The 24,104-nt window shown below is 33.9% G+C and overlaps 2 protein-coding genes across 2 annotated transcripts; one reads left to right on the forward strand and one right to left on the reverse strand.

The window, feature by feature from the left end:
- Window positions 1–559: 559 nt before the first annotated feature.
- On the reverse strand, window positions 560–22,298 carry LOC133182030 (uncharacterized). Its single transcript, XM_061316733.1, has 11 exons — window positions 22,063–22,298; window positions 20,519–20,659; window positions 20,358–20,423; window positions 20,168–20,221; window positions 16,075–16,135; window positions 14,413–14,522; window positions 11,487–11,542; window positions 11,272–11,343; window positions 10,660–10,812; window positions 2,530–3,400; window positions 560–2,365 (listed from the first exon to the last, which is right to left on the reverse strand). Exons 2-11 carry the CDS (start codon window positions 20,586–20,588, stop codon window positions 2,328–2,330), a joined length of 1,551 nt encoding a protein of 516 aa, XP_061172717.1. The 5' UTR covers window positions 20,589–20,659; window positions 22,063–22,298; the 3' UTR covers window positions 560–2,327.
- A 148-nt stretch (window positions 22,299–22,446) lies between these two features.
- On the forward strand, window positions 22,447–24,104 carry LOC133183449 (uncharacterized). The gene is made up of 4 exons (XM_061318409.1): window positions 22,447–22,723; window positions 23,184–23,332; window positions 23,417–23,539; window positions 23,677–24,104. Exons 2-4 carry the CDS (start codon window positions 23,197–23,199, stop codon window positions 23,889–23,891), a joined length of 474 nt encoding a protein of 157 aa, XP_061174393.1. The 5' UTR covers window positions 22,447–22,723; window positions 23,184–23,196; the 3' UTR covers window positions 23,892–24,104.

Consider the following 24,104-nt stretch of genomic DNA (forward strand, 5'->3'; position numbering starts at 1 on the left):
CAATTTGTTATAGAGAATTACAAAAATATTTACCAATAGGTCCAATGTGGTACATAATTTGTCCACGTTGATGAATGAAAAATCATTTAAGCTTGAAACGAAATGTAAATACTAAAAGAATTATTCTCATTTACTGGTATAATAAAGATGAACATTTTAAGTGTTTTAACAGTGCAATAAATTAGATGGGATAGACATCAGAAGAAACATGTTTTGTATTTTTTGCTGATTCAGCATTTCTCTTGATTTTGGCAATATTCAAAGTCAAATTAAAACAAAAACCAGAATCATACATTGTTGCATGTATTTCACACAAAAGCAGAGGAAACCTTAGATGGTAATTTCTTGTATTTATAGATTTAAAACTCTGAATAACCCATCCCTTGCCCCATTTAAAAGACTTCAAAAACCTTTAACAGACAACACATTTAATTTTCAGATTGTAAACATTTGAAATTTTAACATTACATGTATTACACAACAAAAACTCAAGAATTGTAGTACCAATATAAATGAAGGAAATAGAATTAAAGTAAATAAAAATATCAAAGTACTCTCCTTGAAATATCACATTATAGTACACATACAGTTATTAAGATAAAGAAGAAAAAGACAATTTAAGTGTATTTATCACAGACTACAGTCGTAATATCACATTGTTTCAGAATATTTCATATATATTATATATCACAAACTATTTTGAATTATGCAAACACTGAAAACATGTTGCCATGAGCTAAAAACAAATAAATTTACCATGTATATATTATACACCCTCTGGTTGAACCCAACCTTGCACCTCAAAAAAAAAAAATCGTTATTTCATAACAAGACCAAAATTGCATGTATCATTTATAATACTTTGATTTTCAAAGTCAAAATACGGAGAACAAACAATTATTAATTGTAGTTTGAAATTTTTTTTGATAATTCCACTAGATGTACTATTCAACTACTGTTCAACACTTCAAGTCTGCCTATAAAGGAATGTTGCAAAGGAAACAGAGACATGAAAAATGGTTCTTCACAAGTCCAAAAATAAAATCTGTCATTAGCTCTTGAACAGTTTTGACAAGACATACAGAGCTGTCAGTATACAAAATACATACAATACAATATGACAAAATAAATAACATGTAATACATAAAAAGCATCAACTCAAATCAAAATCATCAACATTAATGAATAAACAAAAAATAATTTAACCTCTCTATTTCCAAATCAATTGCTTGGAGAAACAATAAATACACCATGTACAATATATATCTTTACAATTTGTGACTCTATCAATTAACGAGGCCGAGTCTAATTCGAGTGCGCATGACTTTGCACAGGTTTTTAGTTTTATGCAGTTGTAAGTGCAACATAACACCTATCCAAGTATTATAATTTTGATACAAAATTAACATTATTTTACATTATCTGTAACGTTCTTGGGTCTTGAAATGTGTTTTTAAGACAATAATTAGGAATAAATGCTGAAATGGCTTTCACGTCACTGTTTTCGGTTCTGTAAGCAATGCATGATGCTGAAGTATGACGCATGACTCGCTCGAGTATTTAAGACGTCCATGGACATTTTATTAAAAATTGTTGACAGAACATTAGAAGAAACATACCAGCAATCTTAACATTGTTATTTTTTACCAAAATAATTCACCTGTGTCGATATATACAAAATGTATGCCGCAATATGGCAAATTTAGAGGTATTGGGCATTGAAAAAAATAAACTTTGTAATTATTCCTAGACCAAACCAGATGGTGAATTTTTTGAAATTTCACAATTTGGTGACTTTTTACAATAACTTTCATGTATTTGACTGAAAAGGAATTCCCTAGGACAGAAATACAAAAAATATGAGAAAAAAGTGATAATTTGGCACTTTTCCAACAAATTCCCATACGGCCCAATAGTAAATTTGACAACTTTTGAGATGGCCCCCTAAGAAATAGGGATGGTAAACATTTGATTTTTTTATCTTAAAATAATTAATATAATAGCAAAAATTCATTCAAGAAAATTTACTAAAATATCTAGGGTAGAACTAATTAGACTCGGCCTTGTTAAATCAGTATTCTCTGGCTCTAAAACTTGTTGGCCTTTATGCATGTTTACTCTACTCAATTATAAAAATTTCTAAGACTGCTCTTCCTATAGCAATTTCACAGGCAAACTGATAGGTAAAAAAAAAATACTATATGGTTGGATGAAATGAGCCTACTGTTAAACAGCACCCCCCTTTCCAAGGCTAACTTACTTTGAGAACATCCAACATTGTAACGCTACATCAGTGGCTGTAATTTGTCGTTCTTTAAGTGATATCTTCAACATGTAACACTCAAAAAGTTCTTCAAAATGTCATCTACAAACAGAAAATTAACAATTACCAACCAATGTTGCATCAACAGGAGCCATACCTCAACCCCCCCCCCCCCCCCCACATATATCGCTGCAAACAATGGCTTAATGTTCTATATACATTAAATGTATTGATCAATACATTAAACAAGAAAAATTTTAACATACCAACTACTGCTTTAGAACTATCAACAGGTCCATAGAAAACATGCTTCTTGACTACTGAACGTTTCTTTAGAAAACTTTTCCAAGAACACAAGCTATCCTCTGGAACAGACCTTTTCACATCATCCAGTCGTTTCCTAATCTTATTTAATTTGGAAGAGTGTACTTTTCCAAGGAAAGATGAACTTCTCACCAATCTGTTTTTAGAAAAATCACTTCTTTTTTCATTTTCTGTACCTATTTTATCGTGGATATTTTGCTGTTCAGATCTAAATTCATTTGAAATACCACTTTCTTTTTTGCGTCTATTTCTGTTTCTAGAATAGTTTTCTTGTTTACTTTGTACATTACATCTGCTTTGCACAGAGTCATTTGGCATGTGACAGTCAGCTGATTCATTCATTATTTCATTATTTTCTGCTTCAAAATCAAATTCTTTGTGTATACTTAAATCTTTAAAGGACAGCCTTCTCTGCTTGCTTTCGTTTAAATTGTGACTTGATTCATCATTGTTGGAAAGAACAGCAGAATTATTTTCAGCTTTCTTTTCAATATCATGCTCTTCATCATATTCCAAAACATTCAATTTATCACAAGCATTATCAGATATTTTATGCTTTCCATACAAACTAGTCTTTTCTTGTGCTTTGACTGAGCTTTCTAAAACATCCCCCTCATCATCAAATCTACCATCATCTGATTCAGTCCCTCTTTTTTCATTCACTTTTGCAATTTCCATGGCTTTGTGTACAATTTCTGAGACTTTTGTTTTGAATTTGAAGATTTCTCTGTGTTTTGTTTGAACATTTGCCACTGTTCTTTTTATATGGCCCTGTGTTACTTTTGCTTTGTCGCTGTCCTTTTCATCAGATTTCTGAAATATTAGAATACTCCTAGCATTTAATTTACAATACATGTACACTGGATGTAATAATCTGGACACTTCACCTTTTGAACAAAATTTGTGGGGAACAATTTATTTCTAGCTATATACCATGTATGTTTCATTAATACACTGGACGCTTCATATATCTGGACAATTTACTCGGGAACACAAGCTTCCGAATTAATGAGGCTCCACTGTAATTATAACTATAGAGACTGTATGATGGGATTTTAAGTATTTACAAACCATGGATTCTGTGATCTGTTTTAAAGTATCTGTTTCACCTATCCAAAGAAACTACATGCATCAGTGTAGAATTAGAAACATGACTCTTCAATTAATTCACCGGTACCTGTTCAAAGATCACACTAAAAAGAAAGTCTGAAGATGTACGTTATTCAAAATAGTCTATTCTGATTTACCTACACATGAAATCCTATGATATGAAAATGATAGTAAGTAACCCAAAATAGAATGTCATCAAATTAAATGTCAAAATTCAATTTAATAGCAGATTAACAGGTTGCAAGTATATAAGTATAAAGTTAAAATTAAACACAACACCGCTGCTGGGTTCGATGTATAATATATTCTATTTGTATGGAAGTTAAAATAATATATAAAGAAAAAGGGTGACCTGAATAACAGGTATTTTAAAATACATGTAAATATTTTCTCACATCACTCACATTTTTATATGGATCATAATTTAAATTTATAAATTTGAACAAGAGGCCCAAGGGCCTTAACGGTCACCTGAGTATAATACAACAATTTAGAGGATCCATAAAGTATAAAATAAACTGGTAGAAGAAGATTTGTTGCCCAAAAGCAAGAGAAATAGGGTGATAAGGATCAATGAAATAATTAGTCTAGTATTCAGTAACAACTCATACATTAAATTCTAATCTATCCCCCATTGATCACTATCGCAATGCAGACAATTAACAAACTAGTATTAGTTCTTCCGTACTACTTTTAACTCCATATTGTGACCTCTCACATTGGCCTCTCTTGGTCTTTGAAGAACATTTAATAAGTTATTTTTGTCTCATTTTGATTTATTTATTATTTAAAAGCCTACCTGATCATTAAAACTATGAAAGTACTTTTTGTATTATACAATAACATTTCTTGCATAATTCTCTTAGTCTATTGACTTTCAAATACATGTACATTATTAACAGTGATTGATTATCAAAAGTGAATGGCAAAGGGGAATAACTTCTCTCAATAGAATACAAATTAATAGAGCCCTGGCCAGGACCAGAACACTTGACCAAATGGTGCTGATGTTCAAAAATCTGGTTAAATATCTTTGCTTATTAAAACTTTTATTCTGTTTGCCTTCCATTTACCAAGGAGCAGAGAAGATTTTCAAAGAAATAATGCATTTTCAATACAGAATCAACACAGCCCTATCCTAACACTAAAACCCATGTCCCAGGGTCATGAAATTCACAAATTTGGTAGAGGTACCTTCATCATCATCATAACTATGCACTTAGTTGAAGATTTTCAAAGAATTAACACATTTTCACTATATGATGAATATAGCCCCCCCCCCCCCACCCCAACACCAAAACCTGGGACCACAAGTTTTAAAAAAAAATTGTAAGAAGCACAATTGTTCATCATAACTATGCACTTTGTTTATTAACAATAAGGGACAGACAGGATTATTTAACAGAAATAATGCATTTTCAATATTTTATCAAAGAAATTATGCTTTTTCACTATATTATTAATAGACCCCCCCCCCCCCCCAACCCAGGGGCCATGAATTTCACAATTTTTGAAAAGGCATCATTGCTTATCATTATCATGCACTTAGTTTGTTTAAATAATACCCAGGAGCAGAGAAGAAGATTTTCAAAGAATTAATGCATTTTTACTATATAATCAATAGAGTCTCCTCCTAACACCACAGCCCCTGACCCAGGGGCCATGACATTCACAATTTTAGAAAAGGCATCATTGATTATCATAACCATGCACTTTGTTTTAATAATACCCAGGAGCAGAGAAGAAGATTTTCGAAGAATTAATGCATTTTCACTATATAATCAATAGAGCCCTGCCCTAACACCCGAACCCCTGACCCAGGGGCCATGAAATTCACAATTTTAGAAAAGGCATCCTTGTGCATCATAACCATGCACTTAGTTTGTCTAAATAATACCCAGGAGCAGAGAAGAAGATTTTCAAAGAATTAATGCATTTTCACTATATAATCAATTTCACAATTTTGGTAGAGGGCCCAATGCTTATTACAATCATGGCAACAGTTTGACTGCATGGTGTCCAGGAGTAAAGAAGAAGATTTTTAAAGATTGCATCAATTTTGGTGGTTTTAGCCCCACCCCTGGGGCCCCGGGGGGGGGGGGGGGGGGGGCAGGGGCCATGAAATTCACAAATTTTGTTCCCCTTCACCCATAGATGCCAAAATTGGTTGAAATTGGTTGAGCGGTTTTGGAGAAGAAGTTGAAAATGTCCAAAAGTTAACACACAACGGACGACAATGGATAAAAACGGATAGCAATAGGTCACCTGAGTGACTCAGGTGACCTAATAATACAGAAAATAGTTGATTTAAATAAAACAAGAGGCCCAAGGTCCTTAAAACTGGATCCATAAACTGATAAATGAAGCTTTGTTGCCCAATAGCAAGAAAAATACTATGATTATGATCAACCAAATAATTGGTCTAGTATCTTTCTATTTGTCACTATTACCATGCAGACTTTTAATAAAATGTCTATGTTATTACCTCTAACATCAATTTGCCTCACTTGGCTTTTGAAGAATTTAAGAAGATAAGTTATTTTTGTTTCATTTTTATTCATCTATTATTTCCAAGTCTACCTGATTATTAAAACTATGAAAGTACTTTTTGTATTACATTATAAATGTTCTTGCATACATGTAATTCTCTTATTCTATTAACCTTTCCAATACATTATCTACAGTGATTAATTATCAAAAGTGAATGGCAAAGGGGAATAACTTCACTCAATAGAATACAAATTAATAGAGCCCTGGCCAGGACCAGAACACTTCACTAAATGGTCCAGATGTTCAAAATTCTGGTAAAAATATCCTTGCTCATTAAAACTTTTACTCTGTTTGCTTCCAATATGCCCAGGAGCAGAGGAGATTTTTGAAGAAATAATGCATTTCCACTACTTAACACAGCCCTACCCTAACACCAGAACCCATGACCTTGGGTCATGAAAATTTACAAATTTGGAAGAGGTACTCTCATCATCATAACTACGCAATTAGTTGAAGATTTTCAAAGAATTCACACATTTTCACTATATAATCAAATATAGCCCCCCCCCCCCTTTAGAGAAACAGCAGAACTCCTGAGACCACAAGTTTGAAAAATTTTGTAAAAGCATCCTTGCTCATCATAACCCCCTTCATCACAACCCCTGAACCAGGGGCCATGAATTCACAATTTTGGAAGAGGCAGCCATGCTCATCATAACAATGTACTTAGTTAGTTTATTTCATACCCAGGAGCAGAGAAGAAGATTTTCAAAGATATAATGCATTTTCACTATATAAACAATAGAGTCCCGCCCTAATGCCAGAACCTCTGACCCAGGGGCCATGAAATTCACAAATTTGGAAGACGCAGTCATGCTTATTATAACTATGTACTTAATTAATCTATTTAATACCCATGAGCAGGAGAAGAAGATTTTCAAAGATATAATGCATTTTCACTATATAATCAATACAGCCCCTCCCTAATGCCAGAACCCCTGACCCAGGGGTCATGAAATTCACAATTTTGGAAGAGGCAGCCATGCTCATCATAACAATGTACTTAGTTAGTTTATTTCATACCCAGGAGCAGAGAAGAAGATTTTCAAAGATTAAATGCATTTTCACTATATAATCAATACAGCCCCTCCCTAATGCCAGAACCCCTGACCCAGGGGTCATGAAATTCACAATTTTGAAAGAGGCAGCTATGCTCATCATAACTATGTACTTAGTTAATCTATTTAATACCCATGAGCAGAGAAGAAGATTTTCAAAGATATAATGCATTTTCACTATATAATCAATAGAGCCCCGCCCTAACACCAGAACCCCTGACCCAGGGGCCATGAAATTCAAAATTTTGGAAGAGGCAGTCATGCTCATTATAACTATGTACTTAGTTAGTTTATTTCATACCCAGGAGCAGAGAAGAAGAATTTCAAAGAAATAATGCACTTTCACTATATAGACCCACCGTAGCACCAGAACCCCTGACCCTGGGGCCATGAATTTCACAATTTTGGTAGAGGGCTCAATGCTTATTACAATCATGCCAACAGTTTGATTGCTTGATGTCCAGGAGTAAAACAGAAGATTTTTAAAGATTGCATCAATTTTTGTGGTTTAAGCCCCACCCCTGGGGCCCCAAGAGGGGGGGGGCAGGAACCATGAAATTCAAAAATTTTGTTCCCCTTCACCCATAGATGCTATATACCAAATCTGGCTGAAATTGGTTGAGCGGTTTCAGAGAAGAAGCTGAAAATGTTTAAATGTTAACGCACGACGGACGACGACAGACAAAAACGGATAGCAATAGGTCACCTGAGTGACTCAGGTGACCTAATAAAATCAAATAGATATTGAAATAACAATTGAATACATGTACTAAGAAATAATTGAACAATTATTTCTTACCATAAATCCTAGACTGAATATCACAATTATTGCAAGATAAATTTGTGTTGGGGAGACACTCTTCCCTCCCCAAAGTCTAAGGTTGGAGTGCGCAAGAATTAGTATTGGCATGAATGCGCAAGAGACAGAGAAAAATCACTTTGACCACTCATACTCTTACTGACCACTCACCCATATAAATGAATGAATGAATAAGGCAGTGATTTGATGAACACAGTAAATTCCGTAGTGACAACAGAATTCACAAGTTACATGTACGTACTATAATAATATAATGCCTTAGGAAACTACCTTGGTATATGAAAATGATATGAAGGATAATTAGTAATATTAATTAATTATAATTCACCCTGTGTCACACAAGGATTTACTGAGCTGTGAAGTAAAATGATATCATAAAAGATACCAATAATGAAGTTAACTGTGTACTTAACAATTTTAATGGACAAATGCTAAGGCTTATGTCACCCCACAATTTAGCAGCACTGAAAATATCTTGTACACAAAAAAAGAATATTTAAGAACCCTCTATACACTGCACACTAAACAGTTCTAATTCTACGGTATGTTTATGCAGTTAGAGTTATCTGCCCTTAGATAAAATGAAATTACTGTATAGGGGATCAATTTCACGGGTTGTAATTTTCACGTTTTTCTCTAATCGGACACAATCTCGGTTTGTTGAATTCGCGGAATCAGTGTATAATAAAAGTTACCTCCTTTGTCTTTATCCGTGTAATCCATAGCTAGTATAGCAAGAACGACATTTATCAGCATTATATTTTCATTTCACGAACAGGGTAGGTTTATATAAAATGATTAGATTTAGTAGTTAATTAATGATTAATCAAAACAAGTGCCGTTATTAAAATATTTTGACTATAAACGTCAAATGACTTTCCTATATACTTTTACGATGAGTGCATATGTACACATATTTCCGTAGGTATACACATCGCAGCGGAAAAAATTCACTGGACGCTAATAAATGTATTAATGTAGGTAGACGTAATAATATCCTTCCATATCTTCAGCAAGTTCAATAGTTATTTGAATATTTTTTAATCCAAAATTTCTATAAATACTAATGCTCATAATGCTTATGCAGGTAACAAATACACGTGGTAACGTTACGCACCGGTAATCAAAACCCTTGACCCATGTGTTTTGATTGATGAAACATGTATCTATTAAAACAGCTTTTTAACAAAAAATACAGGTTATTAGCGCTTACTTGAATTAAAATAAAGCGTGATAATTAAGATAATTGAATGACAAGTACTACTCGTAATTACTGAATGACCATGTATTGTACGTACATGTATATATACCTATCATAGTCTATTCTCGAATTTCCAAATAAAACATTGAGGTTGAATATTTAAAACTTATTCACTGTTTCTTGAATTCACTGATTTATTAACACCGTGAATATAGTGAATATTAACACCGCGAGTTATTTTCCCCCTATACAGTAATTGAAATCTTTAGTCTATTATTCAATTTGTAATCAATTCAAACATTCTTAACATTTCATTTGGCCTAGTTGAATTGAAACCTTTATTTATTTCATGCATTTTTCCCATTTAAGTAAGCATGCATGCAACAGCGATTTCAGTTCACCAACACTTCACCAACACTTCATTGTCTTTGATTATTTTTCCTGGGGATAAATGACAGGTATCTTATGTTGAAATATAAGTAGATTATAACTCCATATTTATATCTCCTTTTTTAGTATTTTAGAGTATTTAATAATCTGAAAAAAATATTTGTCATGTGAATTAAACCATAGTTCCAGTTCTATTAGCTAGGGGCTAAAGTGGTCATTGTCTAAGGCTGTGTCAATATATCGAATATTCAATACGTATCGATTTTCAGGAATGTATCGTATCGAAAAAATAACTTCCAATACGTATCGGACAGGCAGTTTTCCTTATAATTCTGTAAAAAAGTTGGGAATTTCAGTTACCAAAGATTATTTTTATCTGTTTTGAATTAAAACTGGTCAATAATGAAATAAACATTGAGGAGATAGCACATCTTAAATAACTATTACAAAATACATAGACAACTATATTTTAACATGTTATGTTAGACTCACCCAGTTTTTATAAAATTTATGCATTAAATGTCATTTACAAGACATTTGTGAAAGACTTAATAAATAATCCAATATATCGCATATCGCTTTAAAAAATATCGTATCGTATCGAAATATTTTGCTCAATACACAGCCCTATCATTGTCTGAGAAACTCTTGATATAATCAGTGACCTTAAAGCCTCAGTCAACATACAACATTGACATCAAAAGATTAGAGTGATTTACATGTATGGAAAATTAGAAGAATACCCCGGTAAGATTAAAAGATCATCTACAAAGGTACCCAACTGAACTGATGCAGTAAGACAAACAAATGGACAGACAGAAACCATCCCTTCCTTAGCTTTGCAATCTAACTATATAAACTATCTAGCTTTTGAGAAGGCTTAACATTTCATCTATCTTTCAACGAAATAAAATATATTAAGTATTTTAAAGTGAAAGAGCACCTTATTTAATGCCAAAACATGCTCTGCATCTAATGGAGGAGGAAGATCTACACTATCATGAAGTGGAACAATCTCCATGGAATTCACCATTGTGGAAGCATGAATGTCTAACTCATCATCTTGTAGCAGTGGCTGAATGGCTGATAAATCCATCTGTAATAGATCTGAACAATGTACAATATATACTTGTCTTAATAAGTCAGAATTTTGGGAGTTTGATTTTGGTCCAAAACTCTATGTCTGATTTATAGGCGAGAAATTGATTTGATGTGAATAAAAGATTAAATATCAGTGTCATTTCAAAAAATATTCTTTAAAACACAGGTAAAAACATTAGAGCATTGATCTGAGTTGTCAACTGACTCTGCCAAAAAGTACCAACTTATAGGAGGGTCAAAATAACCTAAAAAATACAACTGATTTATAAGCGGAACCAACTTATAGGCGAGTATATATGGTAATTGTAGTTATACTTGGCAAATTTCAATATCATCTTTCATATTTAGAAAATATATAAATAACTTTATGATGTGCTGAGACAAAGTTTAACCATTGATGCAAATTGTTTAATGGGATTTTCTCCCGGGATATATCAATCAGTTCAAACATTACCTCTAACTGTTCTTTCCTAGAACAGTTTGGTGTACTTGTTAAGTGGTTAAATTTGGTTACTGGTCTGGACACCTAGCAAAGAAACAGTAACCATAACAATGCAAGTAGAATGATAACAAAAAACTGATACTTTACATGTAGATTAAAAGAACAAAAAATGAAATAAATTCTTAAACAAGATCTTTTTTTTGGTTTCCTTTCTAGTCTCTACTCACTGTTAACTGGATTGGGTTACTCAGCAAAGGACGTTCATTACACCTTTCCCCTGAGTCTGTAGTAAAATAAAACAGGTAAGCAAAAATTTTAAAGCTCAATAAATGCATCTATGATGATGGCATTAAGCCTCATACAGATAAATGTTCAAAAAGATAGTTAAATTCATCATTATAGGTCTTCATTAGGCATCAAATTTTAATAATTTGTCCAATATCTTGTGTCATCATAAACCTTGGTCCATTTTAGACATGGCTTTCTATACATATTTGTCAAAGGAGCAATCTGGCTATGATTTTAATCACAGTTAGGTTTCTGGGAGCAGAATCCAATGCTGTGCCATATCCAAGATGACAGTGCTGCTTGTGCAGGTGGGAGACAGACCTGTTTAAAACACTTTTTCCCAACACAATTAATATATCATATAGTCTTCTTCTCAACTTCAATGTAAACCTAAAAACCGTACACTGCTAATATGTTCTAATCTTCGTATGGTTCCAACAGGACCCTGTGAATCATGATTGTATATAATAATTCTAAGTCTGTCAGATTGCATTTAACCCCTAAGTCTCTGAAGAGTCTGTACTTCTACTGGTTTGTACTTGAATAAAAACAAGAGAAAACAGCATCTGGATTTGAAACAATTCTACAGTTATAGAAATATGTATTTTGATGTTTTCTAAACTTCAATTTACAAACTTTGTTGCAATCAAATCAAAAATGAAGGAGGGGAAATATTCTGAAAGATTTTCAAATATTCTTTGTAGAAGCTTAATGGCAACTGAAAACTTAAATACCAGTAGAGTTAAAAAAAAATTGACACAACCCATGTCAATCTTATTTACATGCTTTTTAGAAAAATAAGAAAAAGCATTCATAGGCTGGTCAATTTTTTCTGAATTATGTAATACAAAATACTGGTACATGCAGGGCTCAACATTAACGCTTGTCCGGTACCAGTGAAAAAAAATTACGGACAAGTGAATATTGTTGGGTACTTGTCCAATTGGACAGATGCATTTTAAAGAAGTCTCTAAATATTAAAAAGAACAACTGTTGAAAGTTTACCGGTACTTTAAAGACGGAAACAGTACATAAAACCGAACTTCGATCCCGATATGGATTGCTGTGTAATTGAGTTCACACTCGATTGGGATCAAAGTTCACTTATTGCATACTACTGCAAAGGCATGGAACTTGCCCGTTACTGTCTTACGAAGTTTGGATTCTGTTTTATTTTGACAGCATTTATGTTGTCAGGATAGAGAGCCTAGATAAAATTTTGTTTTATGTGTTTGTTGTATTTTAAATAACATCATGCGCATGTAATTGACCTTATTCTTAGTTTTCCAGTTGACAGTATTAGATCTTTATTGAAAAATTTTAGGAAAAGTGAAGATGAAGTTTGGACAAGTTATTGCTTTTGTCACTTGTCCAAATGGAAAAGTAGGAAAAAAAGTTAATGTCCAGCCCTGACATGTATACACATTCATGTTACTAATCATTGTTAGCAAATAAATAAAAAGGACAGGCAATCATACTGCTTATTTTGAAGAGGACCCTCTTAAAGTTTAAAGAACATATTGGTCTAATCCCAAATTGAAACATTATATATCAATAAAATATGTTCTAAACTGTGCTAAGTAATTTTTTTTTTTTACAAGAAAACAGTAATATATACCTATTCATATTTTTTTTTTTCAGTCAACAACAATTTAATACTGTTATACATACAACAAGAATTCTTTGTCATTTCTATGAATGGATACAAAAAGTACACATACAACCCTGTCACATCAACATAAATCCCAGTAGCCAATATCATTATTATAGATATCAGTTTAACATCCTCCCAATATAACTAGATATCATTGAGATGGTGGCCATCTCAAAGGGCCCCGCTTTCAGCAATGAACATGGAAATGTAAGGTAGCTGAAAAGGGTTTATTTTGAAGAGAAACATTTGTGTACTATTAAGGGATGTGTTGTTTGAGTCTAAAGGGCTTCTATGTTATCCTCGTTATAATAAAAAATGGCACGAAAAGCACGAGTGCTCAACACCTTCCATCAAAAAATGGCACAAAAATCACGAATGCTGCATATCCTCTATGAAAATTGTTGCATATCCTCTATCAGAAATATGGAAGGAAAATCACAAATGATCCGTACCCTAAGTCAATTGGTAAGGTTTGAGGCTGACTGGACTTAAGGGAAAGAAATTATGCACCGAACAAAGATTTTAAACAGAGAGGCTATTTTTGAAATTGACCCTTGACCTAGAAACTTCGTTCAAGGTCACTGCATATCCACTGACAAGTGGCACTCTGTGAGTGAAGTATGAGCCACATTGGACCAAAAGGGGAGAAAAGTTATGATCTGGACAAGGACTTTTCATATAATTCTGCTATGACCTTAACCTTAGACCTAGAAACATGGTTCAAGGTCAATGCACACCCTTTACCCAAAGGCACTCTGTGGGTGAAGTATGAGCCAGATTGGGCCAAGGAGAGAGAAAATATGCTCTGAACAAAAATTTAAACAGAGAGGCTTTTTTGACCTTGACCCTTGACCTAAAAGCTTTGTTCAAGGTCACTGCACATCCATTGACCAGTGGCACTCTGTGAGTGAAGTATGAGCCACATTGGATCAAGAGGAGAGAAGATATGCTCCGGACAAGGATTTTTCATACAATTCTGCTATGACCTTGACCTTAGACCTAGAAACATGGTTCAAGGTCACTGCACACCCTTTACCCAAAGACACTCTGTGGGTGAAGTATGAGCCAGATTGGGCCAAGGAGAGAGGATATGCTCCGGACAAGAGATCTCGGATGGACAGACGGATGGACGGACGGACAGACTGATCACTATAGGGCACCCGCAGTGCGGGGCCCTAATGATCAGGGTTTTCAGTGAGAAAGAGACATACTGTGAATGGAGGAAACATCAGGAGTACTCTCTAGAAGATCGGTCTGTGTGATGTATAAGGCAGTGGAAGTCAAAGGCTGTTCCTTATTCCACCTTTTTTTCAGTGGTGCACTATATTAGAAATCAGCAAGCTAAATATACATATATGAAGTGTCATTTAATGGGTAATTTCTTACAATGGAAGAGCTTTCATAATATAATCCTTTGATAGAGATTCCAAATTCTGCAATTGCATAGCAATTAATACATTTAAGATACTATATAGAAAACAAGAGCCCCATGGCCACATCACTCACCTGAGAACATTGGCTAGGAAAAACCAGAAATCAGTTCAGTATTGAAAAGGAAGGGGGGGATGGTTTGAACCAACTTAAATCTACACTACTGAGGATGCTTCTAAATTAATATGACTAATCATGCCCTTGCTCTTTTTGAAAAGAATTTTTTTTATTGATATATATCCTTTATATTCCTTTATATAACTTTGATCCCCTGTTGTAGCCCTTCTCTATTCTTGGGAGGTCATGATTTGAATACTGTAAACCAACTATTATTCGCCTGTGAGAAATATCCCAGAGTTTTGCAACCTAATCTAACTCGCGAATATTAATAGCTGCAAACCATTTATGTGGCTTAGTACTTATAGAGAATGTTTCCTTAGTCGCAGAAATTAATTGTCACGGATTGATATCAAACTGACAAATCGTGAATAAAAGATGACGCAAATAATAGTTGGTTTACAGTAAATTTGAATCTACATTATCTGAGGATGCTTTTATATTAATATGACTAATCATGGCTTTGCTGTTCTTAAGAAGAAAATTTTTAAAGACTTTTTCTTATATATTCCTATGTAAACTTTCATTGCCCATCACGGCTATATCATACCAATGGGAATCATGATTTGATCAAACCTGAATTTATACTACCTGAGGATGTTTCCATATAAATATGACCAATCATGGCTTCTTTGCTGTACTTTGCTGTAGATTTTTAAAGATTTTTCCTATATGTATTCCAAAGTTAAACTTTGATCACCCATTGTGGCCCCACCCTACCCCCAGGGGTCATGATTTGAACAAATTTGAATCTACACTACCTGTGGATGACTCCACATAAGTTTTAATTTTTCTGTCCCAGTGGTTCTTGAGAAGAAGATTTTTAAAATGATACGAAATGTACCACCAAATTTTCTCTAATTCTTAATTGTCTCCCCTTGAAAGAGGGTATGGCCCTTCAATAGAAAAAAAAACAACTTGAATCCTCTTCACTCAAGAATGCTTCGTGGCAAGTTTGGTTGAAATTGGCCCAGTGGTTCTGGAGAAGAAGTCAAAAATGTGAAAAGTTTACAGACGGATGGATGGGCGGACTACAGACAAAATGTGACCAGAAAAGCTCACTTAAGCTTTCAGCTTACGTTAGCTAATAAAGAATTAGAACTTTTCAAATCTTATTTATTTCTGATTTTAAATTTATAGGGTTAAATTAGTTTTGAAATGTTTTTCCACAGCTGAAAAATTGATCAAATGAACCAAATACTTAGCACATCATACAATGCCAGACGAAAACAGATAGAGACATTCCATCCGCATGACACTGAATGATGACCTAAAAAATCTTCTATAGTATCATAGATTTGAGGTATTTGCTCATGATGACTTACCTGTTTTTCCTAGATGTCTTCTTTTCAGGAGTGACTTCCAATGATTTCTTGATCTCTAAACCTAAAATTAAGGGAATCACAAATCTAATAGGTACTTGTTTTACCTTCAAAAATGAGAGGCACTGTGAGTGAGCTCACAAAATGATATCCCCCAAAGTAATATATAAAATAAAATTCTTATTATGTCCCGCCATGAATATGGCCGGGGCATATAGTGTTTGTCATGTCCGTTTTCCGTCTTTCTGTCACACTTTGTGTTTAGCTCTGTTCAAAGCTCAGTTTCAAAGAAACTATCCAAGATATTTTTATCAAACTTCATACGCTGATAGATATTGATGAGAGCTATGCAACTGCATCAACATTTTTTGACCTTGACCTTTCCTTTGACCTTGATCTCATTTTTCTTAAATTAGTGTTTAGCTCGGTTTTAAAGATACCATTCAAGATAGTGTCATCAAACTTCATATGTTGATACATACTGATGTAAGCTATTCAACTGCATCAACATTTTTGACCTTGACCTTTCTTTTGACCTTGACCTCACTTTTCTTAAATTAGTGTTTAGCTCAGTTTTAAAGATACCATTCAAGATAATGTAATCAAACTTCATATGTTGATACATACTGATGTAAGCTATTCAACTGCATCAACATTTTTTGACCTTGACCTTTCTTTTGACCTTGACCTCACTTTTCTTAAATTAGTGTTTAGCTAAGTTTTAATGAAACCATTCAAGATATTTTTAACAAACTTCATATGCTGATACATACTGATGAAAGCTATTCAACTGCATCAATATTTTTTACCTTGACCTTTCCTTTGACCTTGACCTCACTTTTCTTAAATTAGTGTCAAACTTCATATGCTGATACATACTAATATAAGCTATTCAATTGCATCAATATTTTTTCACCTTGATCTTTCCTTTGACCTTGACCTCACTTTTCTCAATTTGTGTTAAAATGTTGCATTACTTATATACCCTCGGCGGGGCATTCATGTCCTATGGATATATTTCTAGTTACATGTAGATATGGTCGCCAGCGTGGCGCAGTGGTTAGAGTGTTCGCTCTAGAGTCTCGGAGTAAGGAGTTGATCCTAACGTCGTGGGTTCGAATCCCACTATGGGACGTGGAGACCGGTCCTTCGGATGAGACCGTATAAACCGAGGTCCTGTGTCGCAGTAGGTGCTGGCACGAAAAAGATCCCTCACTGCTCAATGGCCCTGAGTGCCGAGTATAGGTCAAAATTTGTAGCTCTCCACCGGCAAGTGGTGGCATCTCCATATGAGTGAAAAATTCTCGAGAGGGACATTAAACAATAACTAACAAACAAACAAAACAAACATGTAGATATGAAATTATGACAATGACAAACAATTCTTTCCCACAGAAAATTCTTGTAGCAAAAAAACTCTTAGTAAAAGAAATGCATTTGCAGAGTCATTGGGGGGTTGAACCCAAGTGATAAATATCTGAGTATCGGTTTAATACTTGAGACTGACATGCTAATCACAGTAAATCACAAGTCATAAAAAGTGCTATAGTATGGGGGAATAGTCTTCTTTGTCCTCTTTGGTGTGTGCATAATATATCCTTGATGAATAATTTCAATAAAAATAGGATTGCAGTTGTGGAGATTTTACATAATTTAAACATGCATGTTAACTGGTATATATATGTAAGACTTCAAAGTGTGATGGTCTTGCAAAAGTCCGATGGTCTGCACTAATCCCCAATAATTAGGAGTCGATACGGATGCAGAATTCCAATTGTCCCACCAAAGTCTGATGGCTTGTTTCCTAGAGGTGCACTGCACTTTGTGCGATGATCTGACAAGCCAAAGTCGGATGGTGCAGAAAAAAAATCAATGTTTATGATGTCACAATATTCTAATGTCAATCCTTGACGCAGTTGTCCAGCATTCAAAAGCCAACAGTGTAGTATTAGTCCTTGCATACAATTTGACTGATTTTGCTTACTGCTTGCACCCACTTGAGATATTAGCGCTAGTCCTAGCACACCACTCAACTGATATGATTATGGGATAGCTTTGCAACTAACCAAGAGATTAGGGGTTAGTCCTCACACACCATTCAACTGCTTAGGGTTAATCTCTCTCCCATCCAAGATGTTACACACTTTTTGAATAATTAGGGTTAGTCTTGCACCCACCTAGATATTAGGGCTAGCCTTGCACCCATTGAGAATTAAGAATAGTAGTGCACTTAAATTTTGGTATTTCCTAGTGAACTATTTCATAATCATATTCATTTATATATTTATTTAAGGCCATCAGAGCTTGGTGTGGAGTGGCATTGCAATTTCTCACAGCAGTACTATGGTATCATAAATGTTTATTTTCCTGCACCACTGGCATGTCAAACCCACAGGGTTTGGCTAAGACCATCGGATTCTGGCATGACAATCAGACTTTGGATTCCCATCACACTTATGAGTCCTACATATGTTTAAGGACACACGCAATGTACCTTACCTACTGATATTTTTTCAAGATATTCTTAATATAAGATTATAGTGCCATCAGATGTTCATAGACAAAAAATCACCATGCATTACCAGGGGTTTTGAAAAGATTTCCATTGATGAAAATTCTTGTATAATACAAAGAAAAATATACAAAAATTACTAAACATATATTCCAGATGTCTTGTTCATCCAAACTTGTTTTAAAAGAAGTGTACAACAGCATATATAGACATTAAAATGTAGCACACAGTTCCTTTCAGTGTCGGAACTCTTCAACTCCAGGGAAAAAGAAAATAAAGTTCAAACTACGTTGCATATGTCCTTAAAAGAAAATTTTATTGATTCAGATTTAAATTTTTAGCTTACTTATTTATTTGGCCATTTTTCTTGGATTATTTGCACAAGTTCCTTTACGCTTTTTTTGTCTGTGACCTTGAACTTCCCTAAATGACCTTAGGTCAAAAACATGACATACCCTAAGGACATTAGCAATCTTTGTGCTAAGTATAACACTCCAATGTTTCTCCATTACAAGATATGGCCTGCATGAGAACTACACATTTTTGGAGTGACCTTGTACTGTTACAAATGACCTTGGGTCATGACACGCCCTTTAGTCATGAGTAAATGATTTTATGTACTCCTACCCATCAAAATCGCTCATATCCAAACATTTTTTTAGTACTTAACATCTTATTTGTTTATTTGTAAAAAAAAAAAAAACAAAAAACAAAAAAAAACAACAACAGATTGTCCACATTATTCTTAAAGTTAAGGTTTATCATTTCTCTAGGATGCACTCAGATTGAAAGTTTTTACAGCAATAAATATTAATCTGTCTAGCTGTCCTATGTAAAAAGTCTGTGGATTTTATTAGATTATAGATGTGTATGATAATTTAAAATAAAAATACTTACCTCCCTACCTTGAAAAATGTGGGTCAGAGTACATCAAACAAACAAAATTTTTAACGATTGCCTAAGATAGAAACTTCCAATTTTTATCACCTAAAAAGCTATAGAACAAACACAGATTATACATCTTTTTCTGGCCATGACTTTGTGAACTTTTTGTCAAATATTTACTTGGGTCATTGTCATGATACACCCCTGTATCATAAGCAATCTTGAGTCAAGTATGATCATCTAGTGTTTCCCCATTACAAGATATAATTTACACATTATTCTGCAAATGTTTTTGACTTTGTACAAATGACCACAAGTCATGGTCAAAACATGAAGGATATGTGCTATCTTTGTGTAAAGTATGAACTTTCAATCTAATTGATGATATTATAAAGCTTTTTCTGTCATGATCTTAAACTTGCCCAAATGAGTTTGAGTCAAAATGAAGGCACATCCTATCTGGCAATCCTTCTGTAAAGTATGGGCTTCCAAGTGTCTCCTTTGCAAAGTTATGGTTTGGACAAGACACAGACAGATGGATGGACAAATGGACTAGGTGATTCCTATATATCCTTAAATTATTATAACCCAAGAATTGCAAATACCACTTAATGCTAAATTCATCACTATTTATCAATAATTACTCTACTAACTTAAATTATTTTTTATTGCACAGTTTCTATATTCAAAAACTCTTACCTTGTAAATTTGCTTTATTGTTGGATTTCTTTTCTTGGTCCTCATCTTCTACAACTGTTGAAGAAAACTTAGGTAAAGCAAATATTAATATGAAAAGCTGCTCAGTTAGATGATGTATTGCCCTTTCTGAGAAAATTCTCATTATTTTTAAAATAATTAAGTTTTTTTTTAAGTAGATGCATGTGTATACCTTCATATAAATCTTTGCCAATTCCTATCATCATTTTTGGCATCAAGAAATTCATTCTCTCTTCCCCTACAAATGTTAAAACATTCACATATATATAAGTTACACTGAATTTCTACCAGTATATATCACATGGCCTCAAACACTAATGTCCAGATACTTACATGTCATTTCCTTGTCCTTCCTTACTGTTTCTATGTTTAGGTGACATTTTTGTTGTGCTTTTTTCTCCATTTGAACAGCTTTTCTTTCCACTGTATTATTCTTAGAGCTATATTTCTTAGGAACAATCAAAGGTCAGAGGTCTTCAAAAAAATGAGTCTGCTCAGCTGAGGTAAAACAAAACCAACAGAAAACTAACTAACAAAACAAATTTTAAAAAGCAGGTCTGGTGTACTATACAGGGGCGTCGGCAAATATTTGACATTGGGGAGGCGAACTGGATCAAAGGGGGAGGGGATCCTAACCAAATTTTTGTGACATAAACTAAATAATTGAAATTTCTGCCAAAATCTTAATATTTTCCCCATTAAGTCAAAAGTCTAGAGGTATTTTCCGATTTAAAAAAACCCCAATTAAATATGAAACGAAAAAAGAAATGTTTTATGTTTTTTTAATAAGTCACATATACTACATGTATGAATGAAAACAAAACTGGAATATTTTTTAAATAGCTAGGAGCTAGGTTTTTTCCCCAATTGGCATAGAAAGAACATTGAACGGTTTATGACGAAGTAAAGATAAATATACGTATAATTTTCTATTATTGAATAATATTTATTACAAAAGTATGAAATTTAAAATGGACAGGATGATTAAATCCTTTAAAATCTCTCCATTTTTAATTGCAGAAATATGTATGACATTATAAAAAAAATCAACTGAAGTTGCTTTAAATAGTAATTTTTACCCAGTATTTTAGTATTTTGCTTTAATTTAATAACTTACAACTTCGGTTCATCAAAAATTGACAATGAATGACAGGCCTGTTATAAGGGGTGTCAGGAGGAGGGAGTGCTCCAATTTTTGCTCAATTTCTCCACTTTTTCTGAGAATAGTTTTTTTTTTGCTAAAGTTTCCATATGTAAAAATTCATTCATTTAGACGCTGCTTGCCCCCCCCCCCCTTTCATACACACTTTTTGTTGCTGTTAGGTCGAACTTGGGCAAATTCCAGCGTTTGAAAAGAAAAAAAAAATTCAAAAACTTAGAGAATCTCCACCTCGCCCCCCAAAATGTTGGCCTGATGAAAAATTTGTAGCAAACTTACACGTTAAGTGATGGATACCATGCTTATTGTTTACACACGCCAGGTAGGTACATCCCAATTTGCGTCTGTATGAACAATAGTTTTCACACTTTGCAAATTGCCGCTCCATTGACCACAGATTGCCGTTATCCTTGCCGCTCCATTGACCACAGATATCTCCATTACAAATTTTGTAATTTCATATTTCTCATTTAAAATTCATTTTTCTTTGGATTTTGTTTTTTGTTTTTTTGCAAAATTATTGGGGCGGCGACCGCCGCCCCTGCCGCCCCTTTGCCGACTCCCCTGCTATAAAGCAACTTGAAGACCCTATAAAACTCAAGAAGTAATCTCTAGCAACCATTAGCCAGTAAGCGCTACTTAATGCCATTGTTCAATAGAGCAGCTTCTGAACTTTCATATAAAGCACATATACACACTACATAAGTAATCACTTTACCTTATTTTACTTCAGTTAAATGCATTTTGTTTTGCTTCAGCTTCATAGATTTTTCTTTTATTCCTAAAGTACAGAGATATGTTACATATTTGATACTGACATGCCTTTAATATCAGTATCTTGACCAGTGTTCACGTTATCCTATTAACTCATAACAGACTACAGTCTTTCTCTAGGCCTACTTGCAGAATTCCGAAAACAAAACCTGTCACATGACAATCCTTTAAGTTCTCATATAATATCCTGACAATGTAACAATCCCGTATAACTGCGATTTCCTAAACTTAAAATTTTACTTGCTAACTGTTATCCTAACATCTCGTCTGATCCCCACTTCCGGTTCAAAAACCATCGTACTTGATTGGTACAAATTTGCACACGTCATACAATGGTCACTCAAACTTGTTTTGGCGGGTTGAATTTGTAAACAATGTTACAGGAAGTAATCCAATACAGCACTTTTTTCTTTTTGGCTTTGGTGTTTACATACTGTACAGCTACGTTTTCGTTTGAAGAAGTAACAGCGCTCTTTATTCCTCTTGGCATTTTTTACGCCTTCGTTTTATTTGGCCTATTTCTTATCGTCTTTATCCTTGGCGATTTATTCTAATGCAAGGCATTTAAAAGACCGAATTTCCTTAAAAGTCTCTGAAGGAAACTTGTGAGTTTAAATATTGATATTTAGTGTATTTAAATACTAGTTAGAGTTTAAAATATAGAGTATATCTATATGTATACTATAACATTGCAACGAACGATGTCCTTACTTAAGTTTTCATGCTATAACCCCTCACCCCAACTCTGATTTTAAGCGCCGGTATTTAAAATTTTCCTTTTATAACCATAAGCCATGTTTTTTAACGTTCCCGCTCCGATGAAAACTTTTCGACCAGTAAGAGGTTGAAGCTTGTCATGACAAATACTGTAATTATGAAACATCTAGCACATTTTATTTTATCTTTAAAAGATCCTTTTATCTTTTTTAATATTTAAAACATTCCTCAGAGTTACATACATAGCTTTATATTAATGTAATGACTGATTATTTAGGGCTATAATCTGATAAGTTTTTCTCAACGGAACTGGAAATTTTTAGTTCTACTACATATTCTATCTTGCAGTTTGAAATAAACCATGAGTTCAAATTCCCCAGCTCAGTTTGTTCCAAGCACACCAAGGTTTCGATTGTATACCACGGAAGACGCTTGTGCCAACTCATCTCCAGCAGCAGTTGTTCCAAGCATGGGGCAGTCTTTAGACAGGACAACAGGTAAATCTTTGAAACAAATTTCTAAAGGAAAACAGATCAATATAAATTCAGTATTGTATTTGTTTTTGACTATCTTTTCCACAGATTCTAGCGATGCTGCGGTTCCAAGGACTCCTGTTGCAGAACCAACACCGACAAGAACACCACATAATCACAGATTTAGTGCAGTTCCACAGACACCAGTTTCGCGTTATGCAAATTATAAGTGTAGGTACAATGACTTTACTTGCTGATACCAAGTTATGTACAATGGAATAGCATATTATTATCAAATTTTACATTTATGGCCTTATGGGTAAGTTTAATTAAATTTTATTTAAGTTATTTTATTTTATTTATTGTAGTAGAAAACCTATCAGATCAACAGGTGCCTTCCACACCTAAAAGAAATCAAAATCCTACTTTTTCAACCCATTCTGTAGCCACTGCAACAAATATACGGAGGGCTGAACGGCTTCACGGACCCAGGCGTAAACCACGCCGTATTCTGCCTTCATCAATGGAACAAGACTCTCGTACCATCAACTTCTTCAGTGGCGAGAATATTTTTTCCTATTAAGAATTAAATGGGATGATGAAGAATTAACTACAGCGCTGACATTAATCTCCATATACACATGTAGTAAATGTTAAACCCCCCCCCCAATTTACATTTAAGAAAATGCATCTGTGTAGATGGAGTATAGATAAAGTGTATTCACTTAAAAAGCTTCCATTATCGGTTACTGTAATTAAATACAAGGCTTGTAGTCTGGTGATTTTTTTTTCGATT

This window comes from Saccostrea echinata, unplaced genomic scaffold (assembly GCF_033153115.1).
Source record: "Saccostrea echinata isolate AGI-Se365-2 ecotype Australia unplaced genomic scaffold, CSIRO_AGI_Sech_v1 ptg000009l, whole genome shotgun sequence".
Classification (NCBI taxonomy): Eukaryota; Metazoa; Mollusca; class Bivalvia; order Ostreida; family Ostreidae; genus Saccostrea; species Saccostrea echinata.

Excerpts from the sequence above, each read along its gene's own strand:
- LOC133182030 (XM_061316733.1), bottom strand. The coding sequence starts at position 20,588 with ATGGAGAAAAAAGCACAACAAAAATGTCACCTAAACATAGAAACAGTA. Across the intron at positions 20,222-20,357 it reads TGGCAAAGATTTATATGAAG|TTGTAGAAGATGAGGACCAA; the intron begins GTATACACATGC and ends TTTCTTCAACAG. Across the intron at positions 3,401-10,659 it reads ATGTTTTGGCATTAAATAAG|AAATCTGATGAAAAGGACAG; the intron begins GTGCTCTTTCAC and ends CTAATATTTCAG.
- LOC133183449 (XM_061318409.1), top strand. The coding sequence starts at position 23,197 with ATGAGTTCAAATTCCCCAGCTCAGTTTGTTCCAAGCACACCAAGGTTT. Across the intron at positions 23,333-23,416 it reads GTCTTTAGACAGGACAACAG|ATTCTAGCGATGCTGCGGTT; the intron begins GTAAATCTTTGA and ends TCTTTTCCACAG. Across the intron at positions 23,540-23,676 it reads GCGTTATGCAAATTATAAGT|TAGAAAACCTATCAGATCAA; the intron begins GTAGGTACAATG and ends TATTTATTGTAG.